Raw genomic sequence first — 17,500 nt, 5'->3', positions numbered from 1 at the left:
AAATATATGGGCAGAGGAAAACACCCAATCAGCTTCCTCAAAAATACAATGCGCAACTGGAATACAATACTTACAAGCTCTGGAATAAGACTAGCAGAGGTTAATATCAGGAGAGGGATCTTCCAGGGCGACTCACTGTCCCCACTACTCTTCGTAGTAGCCATGATTCCATGACAAAAGTACTACAGAAGAGGCTGCCAGGTACCAACTCAAGAAAAGAGGCAACAGAATCAACCATCTGATGTTCATGGACAACATCAAGCTGTATTGTAAGAGCATCAAGGATATAGATACCCTAATCCAGACTGTAAGGCTTGTATCTAGGGACATCAGGATGGAGTTTGGAATAGAAAAATGCGCCTTAGTCAACATACAAAAAGGCAAAGTAACGAGAACTGAAGGGATAAATCTACCAGATGGGAGCAACATCAAACATAGATGAGACTGGATACAAATACATGGGAATAATGGAAGGAGGGGATATAAAACACCAAGAGATGAAGGACACGATCAGGAAAGAATATATGCAGAGACCCAAGGCGATACTCAAGTCAAAACACAACGCCGGAAATATTATAAAAGCCATAAACACATGGGCAGTGCCAGTAATCAGATACAGCGCAGGAATAGTGGAATGGACGAAGGCAGAACTCCGCAGCATAGATCAGAAACCAGGAAACATATGACCCAATACACAAAGCACTACACCCAAGAGCGAATACGGACAGACCATACATAACACGAAAGGAAGGAGGGAGTGGACTACTAAGTATACGGACTGAGTCAACACCGAGACTGAACTCAAGGATTGACCAGACCCTGTTGGGTGGAATAGACACTATATTTTTTATTGGCAAACCACTTACATTATATATATATATATATATATATATATATATATATATATATATATATATATATATATAATGTAAGTGGTTTGCCAATAAAAAATATAGTGTCTATTCCACTAGACACTTTATAAACCACTTACATAATATATATATATATATATATATATATATATATATATATATATATATATAGATAGATAGATAGATAGATAGATAGATAGATAGGTAGATAAATAGATAGATATATATATATATATATATATATACACAAACATACACACACACACATATAGTGTATAATATTATATATATATATATATATTATATAATATATATATATAATACACACGTATATGTGTGTGTGTGTATGTTTGTGTGTATATATATATATATATATATATATATATATATATATATATATATCTATTTATCTACCTTTATCTACCTATCTATCTATCTATCTATATATATATATATATATATATATATATATATATATATATATATTTATATATATATTATGTAAGTGGTTTGCCAATAAAATATAAAGAGTCTAGTCAAGCCAAATAGGGTCTGGTCAATCCTTGAGTTCAGACAAAAAAAAGTGAGGCTGGGGTAATAGGGTAGTTGGAGGTGGGGGTGGGGGGGGGGGGAGATAGGGGTGGTTCGTCATACATATTTCTCCTGATAAAATATCTTTATTGGCTCCCTTTTCCATCTTCTCATCCTTCCTTTATTTACTATTATTATTATTATTATTATTAATTATTATTATTATTATTATTATTATTATTGTTGGCTGTGTCCTGAACTAGGTTAGAGAGACTTATATTTTATTAGCATTTTATATCGTAGGCCATCCGTCTGGAATCTTTTACAGTGGATAAAAAAAAAAATACTATTCAATGGTATATTTTTTATAAAGTGATTGTTTTCCTATTGACCTAATATTTCTATTTTTCATTTTTATGTTTATATATTCCCCTGGTATCCGTTTTATAAAGCGACTTCTATATTTACCTCATGTTTTTATTTATGGATTTTCGTATTCCATTCTCGATTGGGATTCGTTTTCCAAAATTATTTTTTTTTTTAGATTTACCAGTCTCTCTCTTTCATTTATAGTACATCCGTATGTTTTAATTTAAGAAGAAGAAGGAGAAGAAGAAGAAGAAGAAGAAGGAGAAGGAGAAGAAGGAGAAGGAAAAGGAGAAGATGAAGAAGAAGGAGAAGGCGAAGTTATAGTGCATTTGTATGTTTTTATTTGAGAAGAAGGAGGAGAAGAAGGAAAAGAAGAAGAAGGAGAAGGAGAAGAAGGAGATGGAGAAAGAGAAGGAGAAGAAGAAGAAGGAGAAGGAGAAAAAGGAGAAGGAGAAGGCGAAGGAAAAGAAGGAAAAGGAGACGGCGAAGGAGAAGATGAAGAAGAAAAAAAGCTTTTAGTATGAGTGAAAATGTCAAAACAGACTCACTCACTTTCTCTGTCTCTCTCTCTCTCTCAGGGGGAGGTACAGGAGAAAAGGACCTGGGGGGGACGGAGGGGGGTGGGCGTTGTTAAAGGGGGCCCGTAGGGACATCCCCAGAGGGGCATTTGGGCCAGGGGGAGAGATAAGGGGAAGGAGGGGCAGAGAAGGGGGGGTGGGGGGGGGGGGGAAGCGGAAGACATATCCGTCCAGTCGTAGCATTATGGCGTGTTAGGAGGGGGAGGGGAAGGGGGAGGGGAGGGGAGGGAGGGAGTAGGAAATCCCGGAATATCATCCAGTTATCTCTCGCGTTTTTACGACATGACGGCGCCGCTGCGCTCAGCTTTGGTCCTACGATGCAGTACATATTTATATATAGATATGTACATTTTTTTGTCTCTCTCTCTTTCTCTCTCTCTCATACACATCAAGCTAATTTTTTTTTTGCTCAATAATTTAAGGGACTTATTTTTTCTCTAAATAATAGTTGACATTCCGAAAAAAATTCTGTCTCTCTCTCTCTCTTATATACACACTCAAGTTTTGTTTCTTTTTTTACTCCTTGGTTTAATGACAAATTATTTATTTATTTTTTTTGCAAATAATAGTTTACAGTTCGAAACTCTCTCTCTCTCTCTCTCTCTCTCCCTTGTACACACTCAAGCTAATTTTTTTGCAAATAATAGTTGACAGTTCAAAATCTCTCTCTCTCTCTCTCTCTCTCCTCTCTCTCTCTCTCTCTCTCTCTCTCTCATATAACTTTCATAATTACTTATACAGATGATTTGGATAATGGTGTTCCTAATGATTTCCTCTGTTTAAATAAACAAATATCCATTATATACATTTTATATTTTAAATTATATGAGAACATGAATATATATATTTTTAATAAAAACATATGAATATTCATTTCAGCCTAATATTACCGGGCTTTAGTTTATAGTTAGTTTCCTATTTAGAGAGAGAGAGAGAGAGAGAGAGAGAGAGAGAGAGAGAAGTAGAAATATTTTGCTCTTGGGCTTGCGTGTGCGGGCAAATATGAGAGAGAGAGCGAAAGAGAGAGAACAATTGGTTCTTGGGATTGTGAGGGCGTATACGAGAGAGAGAGAGAGAGAGAGAGAGAGAGAGAGAGAGAAAACTGAAAACAAAGTAATCTGAAGAGAGAGAGAGAGAGAGAGAGAGAGAAGTAGCAGAGAATGCTATCTGTCTTTAACGTAAATATTTATAGGTGTCTGACTCGTGAATCATAATAAAGATCCGTGTCTCTTTAAAGCTCTCTCTCTCTCTCTCTCTCTCTCTCTCTCTCTCTCTCTCTGATAATTGGCATACTTTGATAGCCTTTATATAATATATATATATATATATATATATAATATATATATATAATATATAATAAATATATATGTATATATACATATATATTACACACACACACACACACACGCCATATATATATATATATATATATATATATATATACATACATACAACATACATACACACACACACACACACATATATATATATATATATATATATATATATATATATACATACATACACCACACACACACACACTATATATATATATATATATATATATATATATATATTTATATATATATATATATATATATATATATAACATACACACGCGCACACACACACAACTCATATATATATATATATATATATATATATATATATAATATATATATATACTATATATATATATATATATATATATATATATATATATATATATATATATATATATATATTCCACTGCATGTTCTCTTAAACAAAAAGGCATTAACAAAAGAACCCGTATGAACTTCCACCAGCAAAGAATAGCCTGCCTCTCTCTCTCTCTCTCTCTCTCTCTCTCTCTCTCTCTCTCTCTCTCTCTCTCTTTCATTCAAACCCCTACAGCATATAACAGCAGTAAATTATTTTCATTTGTACTCTAGCTTTTCATAAACCGTTAACAAAAGAAGGCTATGTGCTTCAAAAACAGCTATATACACGTAGCGGTTAATTAATTTCTCGCGCTTGGTGGCCAAGTGGTTGTGACACTCTCCTCGCCAGTGGTGGGAATCGAGATTTTCATTGCTGCATTTCTATCCATATTTTCAGTGTTTTTTTTGTTTTTTTTTTTAGGTCCTACAAGGGCAAATGCTCCAATTTTACTGAGAGAGAGAGAGAGAGAGAGAGAGAGAGAGAAGTCCTATTTAAAAAACAATAAAATGTTCATCAGTGACAGATAGGTCTGCATTGCAATTGCTTAATATCATGCAAACGTATATACAATGAAATAATGTTCTTGTATATCACAATCTTTATCAAAATAATGCATATGTAAATACAATAAAATAAAGCATGTTTTCTTAATTTCCACATGACCACAGAGATATCGTCTTAATTTCCACATGGCCACAGAGATGTGTTCTTAATTTTTACATGGCCACAGAGTCTTAATTTCCACATGACCACAGAGATGTTTCCTTAATTTCCACATGACCACAGAGAAATCTTTTTAATTTCCACATGACTACAGATATTTTCTTAATTTCCACATGACCACAGAGATGTTTCCTTAATTTTCACATGACCGTAGAGATAATTCTTAATTTCCATACGACTGCAGAGTTATTTTCGTAACTTTCACGACTGCAGAGATATTTTCTTAATTTCCACATGGCTACAGAGATGTATTCTTAATTTCCACATGGCCACAGAGATATTCTCTTAATTTCCACATAACTACAGAGATGTTTTCTTAATTTCCACAGGACCACAGAGATATTTGCTTTCCACATAGGCACAGAGATATTTTTAAAATTTCCACATGACCACAGATGTTTTCTTACTATCCATACTAGCAGATGCTCACTATCGCTCACATTTGCTAGTGATATCCACATGACCACAGAGATCATTATTTTTTTATTTCGTCTCTTACCCAGACGCCCCCGTGTGTTCGCCTGGCCAGAAGACGGAGTACCAGGTGGCACACCACGACACAGCCAACATCACCTGCAAAGTGAATGCCGTGCCGGACAACGTCACCTTCACTTGGCGCTTCAACTCCTCCGGGTCCCTGCTGGAGTTGGCCGAAGGACGCGCCGCCTCCTGGGGCACCACCAGCGTCCTGCCCTACACCCCTGCCTCCCCGGGGGACTACGGCCTCCTGCTGTGCGCGGCGACGAACGCCCAAGGGGCCCAGCATAATCCCTGCGTCTATAACATCACGGCTTCAAGTGAGTGGCTGGAATTTCTGTTTTTTGAGGTATTTTCTGGCGGCGTCAGACTTCCCAAGAGATGCATAGAGGCGTAGGAGATGTAGGAGATATAGGAGAGACCGTAGGATGTTAGGATGTAGGGGTAACAACTTCATCTCATTAAGATATCCTTTGTACAAATTGGACGGTCTACAAGTGGTAAAAGATGGATGGGGCATAATACATACCTGTGACATGTGCAAACATACACACACACACACATATATATACTATATATATATATATGTATATAGAATTATATATATTATATATATATATATATATATATATATATATATATAAAATATACATATATATTTCCTTAAAAATCACAGTAGATACGAGTGACCTCATAAAATAAGCAAATACCACAGGAAAAGGATAGGCAGAAATCCAATAGCTTTTGTCTTTACTAAGACATTGTCAAAATTCGTTCCTTGACATGTCATAGTAAAGACGAAAGCCCTGGATTTCTGCCTATCATTTTACCTGTGGTATTCGGTTATATATATATGTATGTATGTATGTATGTATATATATATATATATATATATATATATATATATATATATATAGTATATATATATATATGTGAGTCCTAGGGATTATAATTAATGACATATTGCCAATATGTTCGTTGTGACCTTTTTGGAATGCAGAGAACGGAGCCGAAGCAATGACCCGAGAAAAGCTGATAAGTGATTTCTGGGTGGCATGATATGAAACTGCAAAGTTAGGCGAGTCAATGTTCGTCCTGTAGTTATATCAGTTCATGGGCTCTTTTCAAAGTGCCTTTGGGAAACTGGTTGTAGCCAGTAATATGAGGTGTTAACGAAGTGTGCATTCGTATGTGCGTGTGCGCCTCTTCCTTTGATAATGTATCACTAGCCAAGTCTATGGGAAGACTTGCATAGAGACGTCTGTGGGAGAAAGGCAAGATGCCGGGGGAGCTCTGCGAAAGTTTATTTATATTAAGTGCATAGTATTCCAGGCTGCAATGGGTGAGTCTTGAATTACTTTAGCCAAAGGAATGGCTTGTTACGTTGTAAGAATATTTAATCTTTAATTTTGTCTTTAAACTTATGTGTGCTAACGAGTGTGTTTCTCGTGTCTTTGAAACAGACGGTTCTGGCAAAGGGGGACCGAGAGTCCTAGGGGGAGAGAGAGTCCCAGATGGGAGAGACAATTGGTGTGACAAATTACTGTTTTAGACATTTTAATGTTGGGGGTTAACTGAGTTAAGTTAGTCAGTAAGACTTGGATCATTATCTTTCCATTGTTAAATAAATAGTTATTTTTTATATAACTTTGTCTCTCATTTTGATTACCTGTTAGAATGGAGAGAAAGAGGTTGAGAGAGAGAGAGAGTGCAAGAGAGAGAGAGAGAGAGAGGGATCACTTGGAGAGAGAGAGAGAGAGAGAGAGAGAGAGAGAGAGAGAGAGAGAGAGAGAGAGAGATTGTGGGTGTCGGGTGCCTGACGCTCGGGGTTCCACGTTTACCAAATAAAACGAGATTAATATCTTGTTAACACACACACACACACACAACACACACATATATATATATATATATATATATATATATATATATATATATATATATGTTAACAAGATATTAATCTCGTTTTTATTTGGTAAACGTGGAACCCCGAGCGTCAGGCAACCCGACACACAATCTCTCTCTCTCTCTCTCTCTCTCTCTCTCTCTCTCTCTCTCTCTCTATATATATATATATATATATATATATATATATATATAGATATATATATATATATATGTTAACTAGATATTAATCTCGTTTTTATTTGGTAAACGTGGAACCCCGAGCGTCAGGCAACCCGACACACAATCTCTCTCCCTCTCTCTCTCTCTCTCTCCAAGTGATCCCTCTCTCTCTCTCTCGCACTCTCTCTCTCTCTCAACCTCTTTCTCTCCATTCTAACAGGTAATCAAAATGAGAGACAAAGTTATATAAAAAATAACTATTTATTTAACAATGGAAAGATAATGATCCAAGTCTTACTGACTAACTTAACTCAGTTAACCCCCCAACATTAAAATGTCTAAAACAGTAATTTGTCACACCAATTGTCTCTCCCATCTGGGACTCTCTCTCCCCCTAGGACTCTCGGTCCCCCTTTGCCAGAACCGTCTGTTTCAAAGACACGGGAAACACACTCGTTAGCACACATAAGTTTAAAGACAAAATTAAAGATTAAATATTCTTACAACGAAACAAGCCATTCCTTTGGCTAAAGTAATTCAAGACTCACCCATTGCAGCCTGGAATACTATGCACTTAATATAAATAAACTTTCGCAGAGCTCCCCCGGCATCTTGCCTTTCTCCCACAGACGTCTCTATGCAAGTCTTCCCATAGACTTGGCTAGTGATACATTATCAAAGGAAGAGGCGCACACGCACATACGAATGCACACTTCGTTAACACCTCATATTACTGGCTACAACCAGTTTCCCAAAGGCACTTTGAAAAGAGCCCATGAACTGATATAACTACAGGACGAACATTGACTCGCCTAACTATGCAGTTTCATATCATGCCACCCAGAAATCATTTATCAGCTTTTCTCGGGTCGTTGCTTCGGCTCCGTTCTCTGCATTCCAAAAAGGTCACATTAATTATAATCCCTAGGACTCACATATATACATATATATATATATATAGATATATATATATATATACATATACATATACATACCATATATATATATATAACCGAATACCACAGGAAAATGATAGGCAGAAATCCAAGGGCTTTCGTCTTTACTATGACATTGTCAAGGAACGAATTTTGACAATGTCTTAGTAAAGACAAAAACTATTGGATTTCTGCCTATCCTTTTCCTGTGGTATTTGCTTATTTATATATGGTGTGTTTTATATGTACATTTTCAATCACTCTGAACCACAAACAATTTCACATTTAATAATAAGCATATTTACAACCCCGCTAAGCAATAAAGGGCAAAACGAAAAAAAAAGTGAACGCTAGAAAAAGGGACCGTTTTAATAAAGGAAGCTATATCATAATATTTAATTATAAAATTCCCAGTTGCTTTTTTTCCCCCAAGTCCAGTTCATATAGTAGCATCATCATCTCTCTCTCTCTTTCTCTCTCTCTCTCTCTAGTACGTTTATTCCTCTCTTTGTATCCCGCTGACGAATTCGTCTTGGATGTTTGTCGTTCAATTCGTCCTTGAAGTTAGTCGCGAAGACTGGGTAATTAGTAGGCTTCTTCGGCGGAATCGAGTTTTCTGTACATGAAACTTTCAGCCAAGGCACGATGGTGGCCTGTGTTGTTGGCACCTATACTGTTGCCAGACGCATGATCATGTTTGACTTTATTCTCAAATAAAATCAAAGCTACTGAGGTAGATGGCTGCAATTTGGTAAATTTGATGATTGGAGGGTGGATGATCAACATACCTATATGCAGCCCTCTAGCCTCAGTAGTTTGTAAGATCTGAGGGTGGACAGAAAAAAGTGCGGACGGGCAGACACATAGCCCATCTCAAGTTTCCTTTTACAGGAAACAAAAAATTATAAAAGGATGCTGGTCTTCAAATCTGGTCGATTTTCTGATGGCTGAGAGTTTCAAGGGCCGTGGCTGAGAGTTTCAAGGGCCGTGGCTGAGAGTTTCAAGACCCTCTGTCCGAGGGGAGAACATAAGGTAACAGGAGGAGAAACCGAACAAGGTTTGAAAGGTTTAACAGGAGGAGAAATTGAGATTAAAACGGTTTGAAAAGTGTAACAGGAGGAGAAGCTGAGAGTAAAAAGGTTTGAGAGATTTAACAGGAGGAGGAATTGAGATTAGAACGGTTTGAAAAAGGTAACAAGAGGAGAAAGGAGAGTAAAATCGTTTGAAAGGTATAACAGGAGGAGAAACTGCGAGTAGAAAGATTTGAAAAGTGTAACAGAAGGAAAAATAGACTAGAAAGGTTTGAAAGGTATAACAGGAAAAGAAACTTAGCGCAAGAGGGTTTTAAAGGTGTAACAGGAGGAAAAACAGAGTAAAAAGGTTCGAAAGGTGTAACCGGAAAAGAAAATTAGAGCAATGAGGTTTGAAAGGTGTAACAGGACGAGAAACTGACATTAGAAAGGTTTGGAAAGGTGTAACAGGAGGTTAGAAAACCTTTTGTAGTGGCACTATGAAACAAATGACAGGAAAGGGTGGAAGAAAATAGGATGTAAAAAAGAGAATATGACTTGAGTTACAGTCAAAGGAATGAAAGGGAGTTGTGGCAGTTAACCTTTATTGCTTTTAGCTTTTTATTGTTTATTTATTTATTTATTTACTCTTAAAGTAAGAAAGCTTCAGAACCTGAAATGTGGAAGACTAACTCAGCCTTTTAGCTGATCTGATGGCTTAGCTCTCTCCCCTGGTGGGTCAGTCAGTCATAGTGGAGGGGCGTCGAGCTCTTTAAAGCTCCATATAGGATTGGTTACGTTGGGGGAATGTGAGTTTTTTCGCAGTATTGCGATAACTTGTTCATGGGGGACGGGATGGGTGTGGAGGGGGAAGGGGGAAGGGGGGGGAGGGGGGAAGATTATGATCTTAACACATGCATGCAAATTAAATCATTCTGAATGCGAAATGCTGGAGAGTTTTTGTGTTCACTTCTGTTTCAGTCATAACCAGGCAGAGCAGAACTACAGACTAGCACATTTTGGCTAACTCGGGAAGTAAGCCTACAAACTATTTTGTTGTTGTTATTGTTGTTCTTGTTGTTGTTCTTCTTACTATCGTTGCTTTTGATTTGGGGGAGGGAAGGGTTAGGAAAGCCATATGGAAAAGCCTATAAAGGTCTGAAAAAGGTGTTTAGCGTTGAGTAAAAGATACAGGGATTTTATGATAGTATATTTATGATTTATTTATTAGAATGAAAAAGTAAAATTAAATAGATAAATAATGTGCATGTTAAACAGTACAGAACATTCATTTCTAATGAAATATAACGTATTTATTTTAATTTTCGTTAAATATAACGTATTTATTTTAATTTTCGTTGGTGACAAGACGAGCTATCTGACCGTAGATTTTATCCTGCACGCTGAGTAAGTTGGAGGTCAGATCACGCCTTGCTTTAACTTAAACATTAGTTATATTCTATTTATATCAAATTGGCGAGGCAGGAGAATCTGTTTGCCAATTTATACGAAATATATATATTTCAAAACGATAATATAAGCGAGTCGATCTCCCTCTTCGATCTTTTGTCTTACAAATTAGCAACATTTTCTCAAAACCTTTTCAATTTAATTTTCCTTGCAGTAAGAATGATGAATTATAACAGGCTGGTGAAATATATCATTCTGAAGAGTAAAAAAAACGGTGAAAGGGTACACCTGATGCTAAAAGTGCCAAAACGATCAATTGAGCATCTATGTATGTGTGTATGTGTTTTTGTGTGACATATCTTCAAATGCAGGGGGCTTTTGTTTAAGTGTGAAGAGGTCCAAGTTTTTGGGAAGAAAATAATATATGAAAATTGACTTGAGATGCTTAACACAAGCATTCTATTATATCTATTAACCATAAGGCTAAACGGACGAGGTTTGAACCTTAAATTACCAATGCGAAGGTGGACCAAAGGTCAAACCAGGTCAAAGAAAATCGAATTTGGACCATTTCCGACAAAGGTCAAAGATGTCTATAAAGACGACCAGGCGTTCTTATCTGAACACAAAAGGTCAAACCGGGTCCTACAAACTCCGTCCTTAGAACTCCCAAAATTGCGAATATCTCTTAATGAATTATCTCTAGGCGAAGAGGATTCATTTGTATCCTATCCGTGGAACGCCTCTGCCCCAGAGGGCCATTATTCCTCCGCACATCACTGGAGACCGTGGAGCAGACTCCCTGAAGACGCCGTGGAATTGGAGCCTCATGGATTGGAGCCTCATGGAACACCAGAAACAATTCTCTTTATACCTAAACTATTCTAATTGCATTTTCATCTGTTTATTGAATAATTTACCGAAATATTTTTCCTTCTGTGCTTTCTTATTAACCTCTGTTTATTCTTCCAAATGAACACCACGCTCTTGGGTTTAAAGTCAGTGTCCTCTGTGGTGGGCTTGTTTTATATGAATAGGTTTCGTCTCCTGAATAATAATAATAATAATAATAATAATAATAATAATAATAACTAATAATAATAATAATAATAATAATAATAATAATAATAATAATATAGATAATAATAGTTATAATTAATTAATAAGATAACTATAATAATACTCGGTTTTGCAATAAAAGTTATTAATATAATAATAATAATAATAATAATAATAATAATAATAATAATAATAATAATAATAATAATAATAATAATAATAATAATAATAATTAATAATGTGGAAAAGAAAATCAACAATAATATGTCTGTTTGATGTTATTTGAAATACAAAGCAGAAAGCTTTCGATGTCCTGCACGGTCCTCCTTGTCAATCTGAATATAATTACTAACAGTGACCATACAAGAACTTTGTTTTTTGACTAGTTTACAAATAGCCTGTTTGATGATGTAGTTGGCTCTTCACGTTATCCCCTCGCTCCCCAACGGCAAATCAGCTAATCGCCTAGATCTTCGAAGTGGCAGTTCGTCTCTTGAATTGTTTGATATGTTGTCCATAGTAGCCTGGGCACCTGCAACAAGGGGCACAAGATGTGTCCCTGTTACCTGAACGAAAGAAGATGAGGCAGCGGCAGTATCAGAGGTGGCTAGATTATTGGTGCTATTACTATGCAAGCTTTCTCTGTTATGATCTCTTATAAACTGACAGGAAATTATTTCATTTAAAATAAAATCTTCTTGCGTAAATGCTTTACTGCCTTCCATAGAGAGACCCTTGTTAATAATTGCGCCTTCAAACAACCTTCTAATACCTGTATCCTTACAATTGAAAATTACTTTTGACTCGTTCCAATTTATGCGGTGATCGTCATTTAAACTATGTGAGACTAGTGCATTATTCTCAGCATGCAAATTATAAGCTCTTTTGTGTTCACTGATTGTGATTGGTTGTGCCCTCCCACTTTCTCCGTAATATTTCTTATCGCAATCCAGACAAGGTATTTCATAAACACCAATTTCTTTGTTAAAGCTTTGGTTGGAGTTATTATTTTGCATGAGACAGCCTTTGAGTGTATTCTTATAGTTGAAAACCAGGTTTTCTTCATCTTTTTCATTAACTGTTTTTCTAATATTTCGTAAGTTAGGATTAAATGGTAAGGTTAGATACTTTTTTTAATTTTTTTTAATTCATATTGACTTTTTATGTAGAAAATCCTTTTGGCTTTAGTGAAGGCATTATTTACGAAATTTTCTGGATAGCATAATTTTCCTAAAACGTCTTTTATATGATGAAGTTCGCTGTCGATATATTCAGGATCACATATTTTCAAGACTCTTAGAATGAAATTTATCATTATATTTTGCTTTACTTCATTATTATGAAAAGAATAGAAGTGGACATAAGCTTCAGCATTAGTCACTTATCTATAAACACTAAATTTAAAACTAAATGTAATAGGGTCATGGTATACCATAACATCCAGAAAGGGCAGCATATTTTCCACTTCATATTCCACTGTAAATTGAATGGAAGGTAGCATGCTATTGACAAGTCTCAAAAACTGTTCGAAGTCTATTTGATTACCTTGGAAAATTACGAAGACATCGTCGACATATCTTAACCAAATGAGTGGTTTTAGATTTAGATCACATTTGGAGAGGATTTCCATTTCTACAAATTCCATGCACAAATTTGCAAGTATGGGGGATAAGGGTGAATCCATGGCTACGCCAAATTTTTGTTTATAGCCTTCATTGTTGAATAAAAATATTGTGGATGAGACACATAGACGAATCAAGTCTAAAAACTGTTCAGCAAGAATAGGGAAGTTAACATTTCCAATTTCTGACTGTTCCTTTAATTTTGTAAGGACAAACTCTAGAGGGACATTAATGAAAAGGGCCGTAACATCTAGGCTAATCATTTTTCCTCTTACATTACCCAGTGCCCTAAGGCTGTCTATAAAGTTACTTGAATGAAGTAAGTGAGAATTAGAAAAGGTGCCTAATAATGGGCTGAGTTGTTCGGCTAACCACACAGCCATAACAGATTGTGGCGAATCACAAGTAGCTATAATGGGACGTGGAGAGCACCTTGTTTTATGAAGTTTTGGTATGCCGTTAAAGTAAGGGAGACTTGGCGATAAGAAATATTACGGAGAAAGTGGGAGGGGACTACCAATCAGAATCAGTGAACACAAAAGATCTTATAATTTGCATGCTGGGAATAATGCACTAGTCTCACATAGTTTAAATGACGATCACCGCATAAATTGGAACGAGTCAAAAGTAATTTTCAATAGTAAGGATACAGGTATTAGAAGGTTGTTTGAAGGCGCAATTATTAACAAGGGTCTCTCTATGGAAGGCAGTAAAGCATTTACACAATTAGATTTTATTTTAAATGAAATAATTTCCTGTCAGATTATAAGAGATCATAACAGAGAAAGCTTGCATAGTAATAACACCAATAATCTAGCCACCTCTGATACTGCCGCTGCCTCATCTTCTTTCGTTCAGGTAACAGGGACACATCTTGTGCCCCTTGTTGCAGGTGCCCAGGCTACTATGGACAACATATCAAACAATTCAAGAGACGAACTGCCATCTTCGAAGATCTAGGCGATTAGCTGGTTTGTAAAAAGTTGGGGAGTCGGGGGGATAACGTGAGAGCCAACTACATCATCAAACAGGCTATTTGTAAACTAGTCAAAAAACAAAGTTCTTGTATGGTCACTGTTAGTAATTATATTCAGATTGACAAGGAGGACCGTGCAGGACATCGAAAGCTTTCTGCTTTGTATTTTAAATAGCATCAAACAGACATATTATTGTGGATTTTCTTTTCCATTTTATTTTATTAACTCATGTGATTAAGAGGTTTATTTGAATAATAATAATAATAATAATAATAATAATAATAATAATAATAATAATAATAATAATAATAATAATAATAATAATAATAATAATAATAAATGTGGCGCCGTGGCGGAGTGGGTTAGGTCGTTGGATGGGTGACCGCTCTCCTCGGCGTTGATTCCTTGAGAAAGAATCTTTACCATAATTTTCTCAGTCTACTCAGCTGTAAATGAGTACCTGTTCCTGATGGGGTAGGGTCCAGCCATCGGTTAAATAGCAAAACTCAGCAATGATGGAAAGAAATGAAGAATTAAACGACAACGACGTAAATGGAACCTCTGGCAACAGAGGAGCTTCGTCCGGCAGCCAGGTATTCAGCCCAATTGAAGGGGAGGACGGTCAGGTACTTGGAGGTCGTCATCCAGCAACTGACCACCACAACGACATTAATCAGCAACCAGAGACTGGAGCTACATAAGCAAACCAGAGGAAGAAATGGACGAGAGAAGAAAATAAGGAAATATGGAGATGCTACATCAGAAGCAACCCGACGGAGAGAGGATGTAGAAGAAGGTTGGTCAACATCTGGAATGAGAGGAATAACAACCCCCAAACAGAGCAGAGGCTGGCAGACCAAGCAAGGAACATAAAGAAAAAGAACTGGCTCTCCCCAACAGAAAGAGAGGAACTGGAAAGGGAAATGACACATGACAACGAATTACAAGACGACGAACTGAGAGACGATGCCATAGAAGACGACAGGGATGATGAGGTATCAAGCAACGACACACGAGGAAACACCGACGAAGTAACAGAGAAGACAGAATGGGTAGAAAAGATCAGACAATGGATGGAGCCAGACACAGAGAGAACAAAGATTCCCTCCATGAAAGCCTACAACACCAAGAAATTAAGGGAGAAAACAAGTGTGGTCAATGAAATAATGAGACTTATACACACCACCAATATCACAGAAACAAATAACTTGACATATGCAGGAGCAAGATTAGTAGCAGAACTGATGGGGACACGAACACCAACACCACCAGCACAACCAACCCAACAGAAACCAAAACAGCAACCGCCTTGGAAAAGGCGCCTGGAAAAGCAAATCATGGTGATGAGATGTGACTTGAGTAAACTGAAAGAGATGGCAGAAAAAAGGCTAAGAAGCAAGAAAACAAGGGAGGAACTGAATGAGAAATACAAAGTACACGAGAGGGGACTAAACAACACAATAGAGGATGTAAAATAGAGGCTTAAGGCAAAAGCACATAAGATCCAACGATACATGAACAGGAATAAGGGATACTAACAGAACAAACTATTCGGAACCAACCAGAAAAGACTATACAGCCAACTAAGAGGGGAAGACAACCACCAAGAAATTCCTGAAGCCGAACCAAGTAAGAGACTCTGGGAAAACATATGGAGCAATCCGGTATCACACAACAAACATGCAACATGGCTCCAGGAAGTCAAGGAAGAAGAAACAGGGAGAATAAAACAAAGATTCACTGACATCACGACAGACACAGTCAGACCCCAACTAAAGAAAATGCCAAACTGGAAAGCCCCAGGTCCCGATGAAGTCCATGGATACTGGCTCAAAAACTTCAAGGCCCTACACCCACGAATAGCAGAACAACTCCAGCATTGTATCTCAAATCACCATGCACCTAAATGGATGACCACAGGAAGAACATCCTTGGTACAAAAAGACAAGAGTAAGGGAAATATAGCCAGTAACTACAGGCCTATCACCTACCTACCAATAATGTGGAAGTTACTAACAGGTATCATCAGTGAAAGGCTATACAACTACCTAGAGAAGACAAACACCATCCCCCACCAACAGAAAGGCTGCAGAAGGAAGTGTAGGGGCACAAAAGACCAGCTCCTGATAGACAAAATGGTAATGAAGAACAGTAGGAGAAGGAAAACCAACCTAAGCATTGCATGGATAGACTATAAGAAAGCCTAATAGAATGGCTGAAAATATATGGGGCAGAGGAAAACACCATCAGCTTCCTCAAAAATACAATGCGCAACTGGAATACAATACTTACAAGCTCTGGAATAAGACTAGCAGAGGTTAATATCAGGAGAGGGATCTTCCAGGGCGACTCATTGTCCCCACTACTCTTCGTAGTAGCCATGATTCCCATGACAAAAGTTCTACAGAAGATGGATGCCGGGTACCAACTCAAGAAAAGAGGCAACAGAATCAACTATGTGATGTTCATGGGCGACATCAAGCTGTATGGTAAGAGCATCAAGGAAGTAGATACCCTAATCCAGACTGTAAGGATTGTATCTGGGGACATCAGGATGGAGTTTGGAATAGAAAAATGCACCTTAGTCAACATACAAAAGGGCAAAGTAACAAGGACTGAAGGGATAAAGCTACCAGATGGGAACAACATCAAACACATAGATGAGACTGGATACAAATACCTGGGAATAATGGAAGGAGGGGATATAAAACATCAAGAGATGAAGGACACGATCAAGAAGGAATATATGCAGAGACTCAAGGCGATACTCCAGTCAAAACTCAACGCCGGAAGTATGATGAGAGCCATAAACACATGGGCAGTGCCAGTAATCAGATACAGCGCAGGAATAGTGGAATGGACGAAGGCAGAATTCCGCAGCATAGATTAGAAAACGAGGAAACATATGACAATACAAAAAGCACTACACCCAAGAGCAAATATGGACAGACTATATGTAGCATGAAAAGAAGGAGGACTACTAAGTATAGAGGACTGCGTCAACATCGAGAACAGAGCACTGGGGCAATATCTGAAAACCAGTGAAGACAAGTGGCTAAAGAATGCATGGGAAGGACTAATAAAAGTAGATGAAGACCCAGAAATATACAGAGACAGGAGAATGACAAACAGAACAGAGGACTGGCACAACAAACCAATGCACGGA

The 17,500-nt window shown here is 37.1% G+C and overlaps 1 protein-coding gene across 1 annotated transcript in view; it reads left to right on the top strand.

The window, feature by feature from the left end:
• Window positions 1-17,500, top strand: part of LOC135195987 (hemicentin-1-like) — a 405,661-nt gene that overhangs the window by 336,134 nt on the left and 52,027 nt on the right. Inside the window, 1 exon segment of the mRNA XM_064222487.1 lies at window positions 5,281-5,574. Within this exon segment, the coding sequence (XP_064078557.1) occupies window positions 5,281-5,574 (294 nt within the window).

Source organism: Macrobrachium nipponense, chromosome 17 (assembly GCF_015104395.2).
Source record: "Macrobrachium nipponense isolate FS-2020 chromosome 17, ASM1510439v2, whole genome shotgun sequence".
Classification (NCBI taxonomy): Eukaryota; Metazoa; Arthropoda; class Malacostraca; order Decapoda; family Palaemonidae; genus Macrobrachium; species Macrobrachium nipponense.
This window is presented reverse-complemented; position numbering and strand designations above follow the sequence as displayed.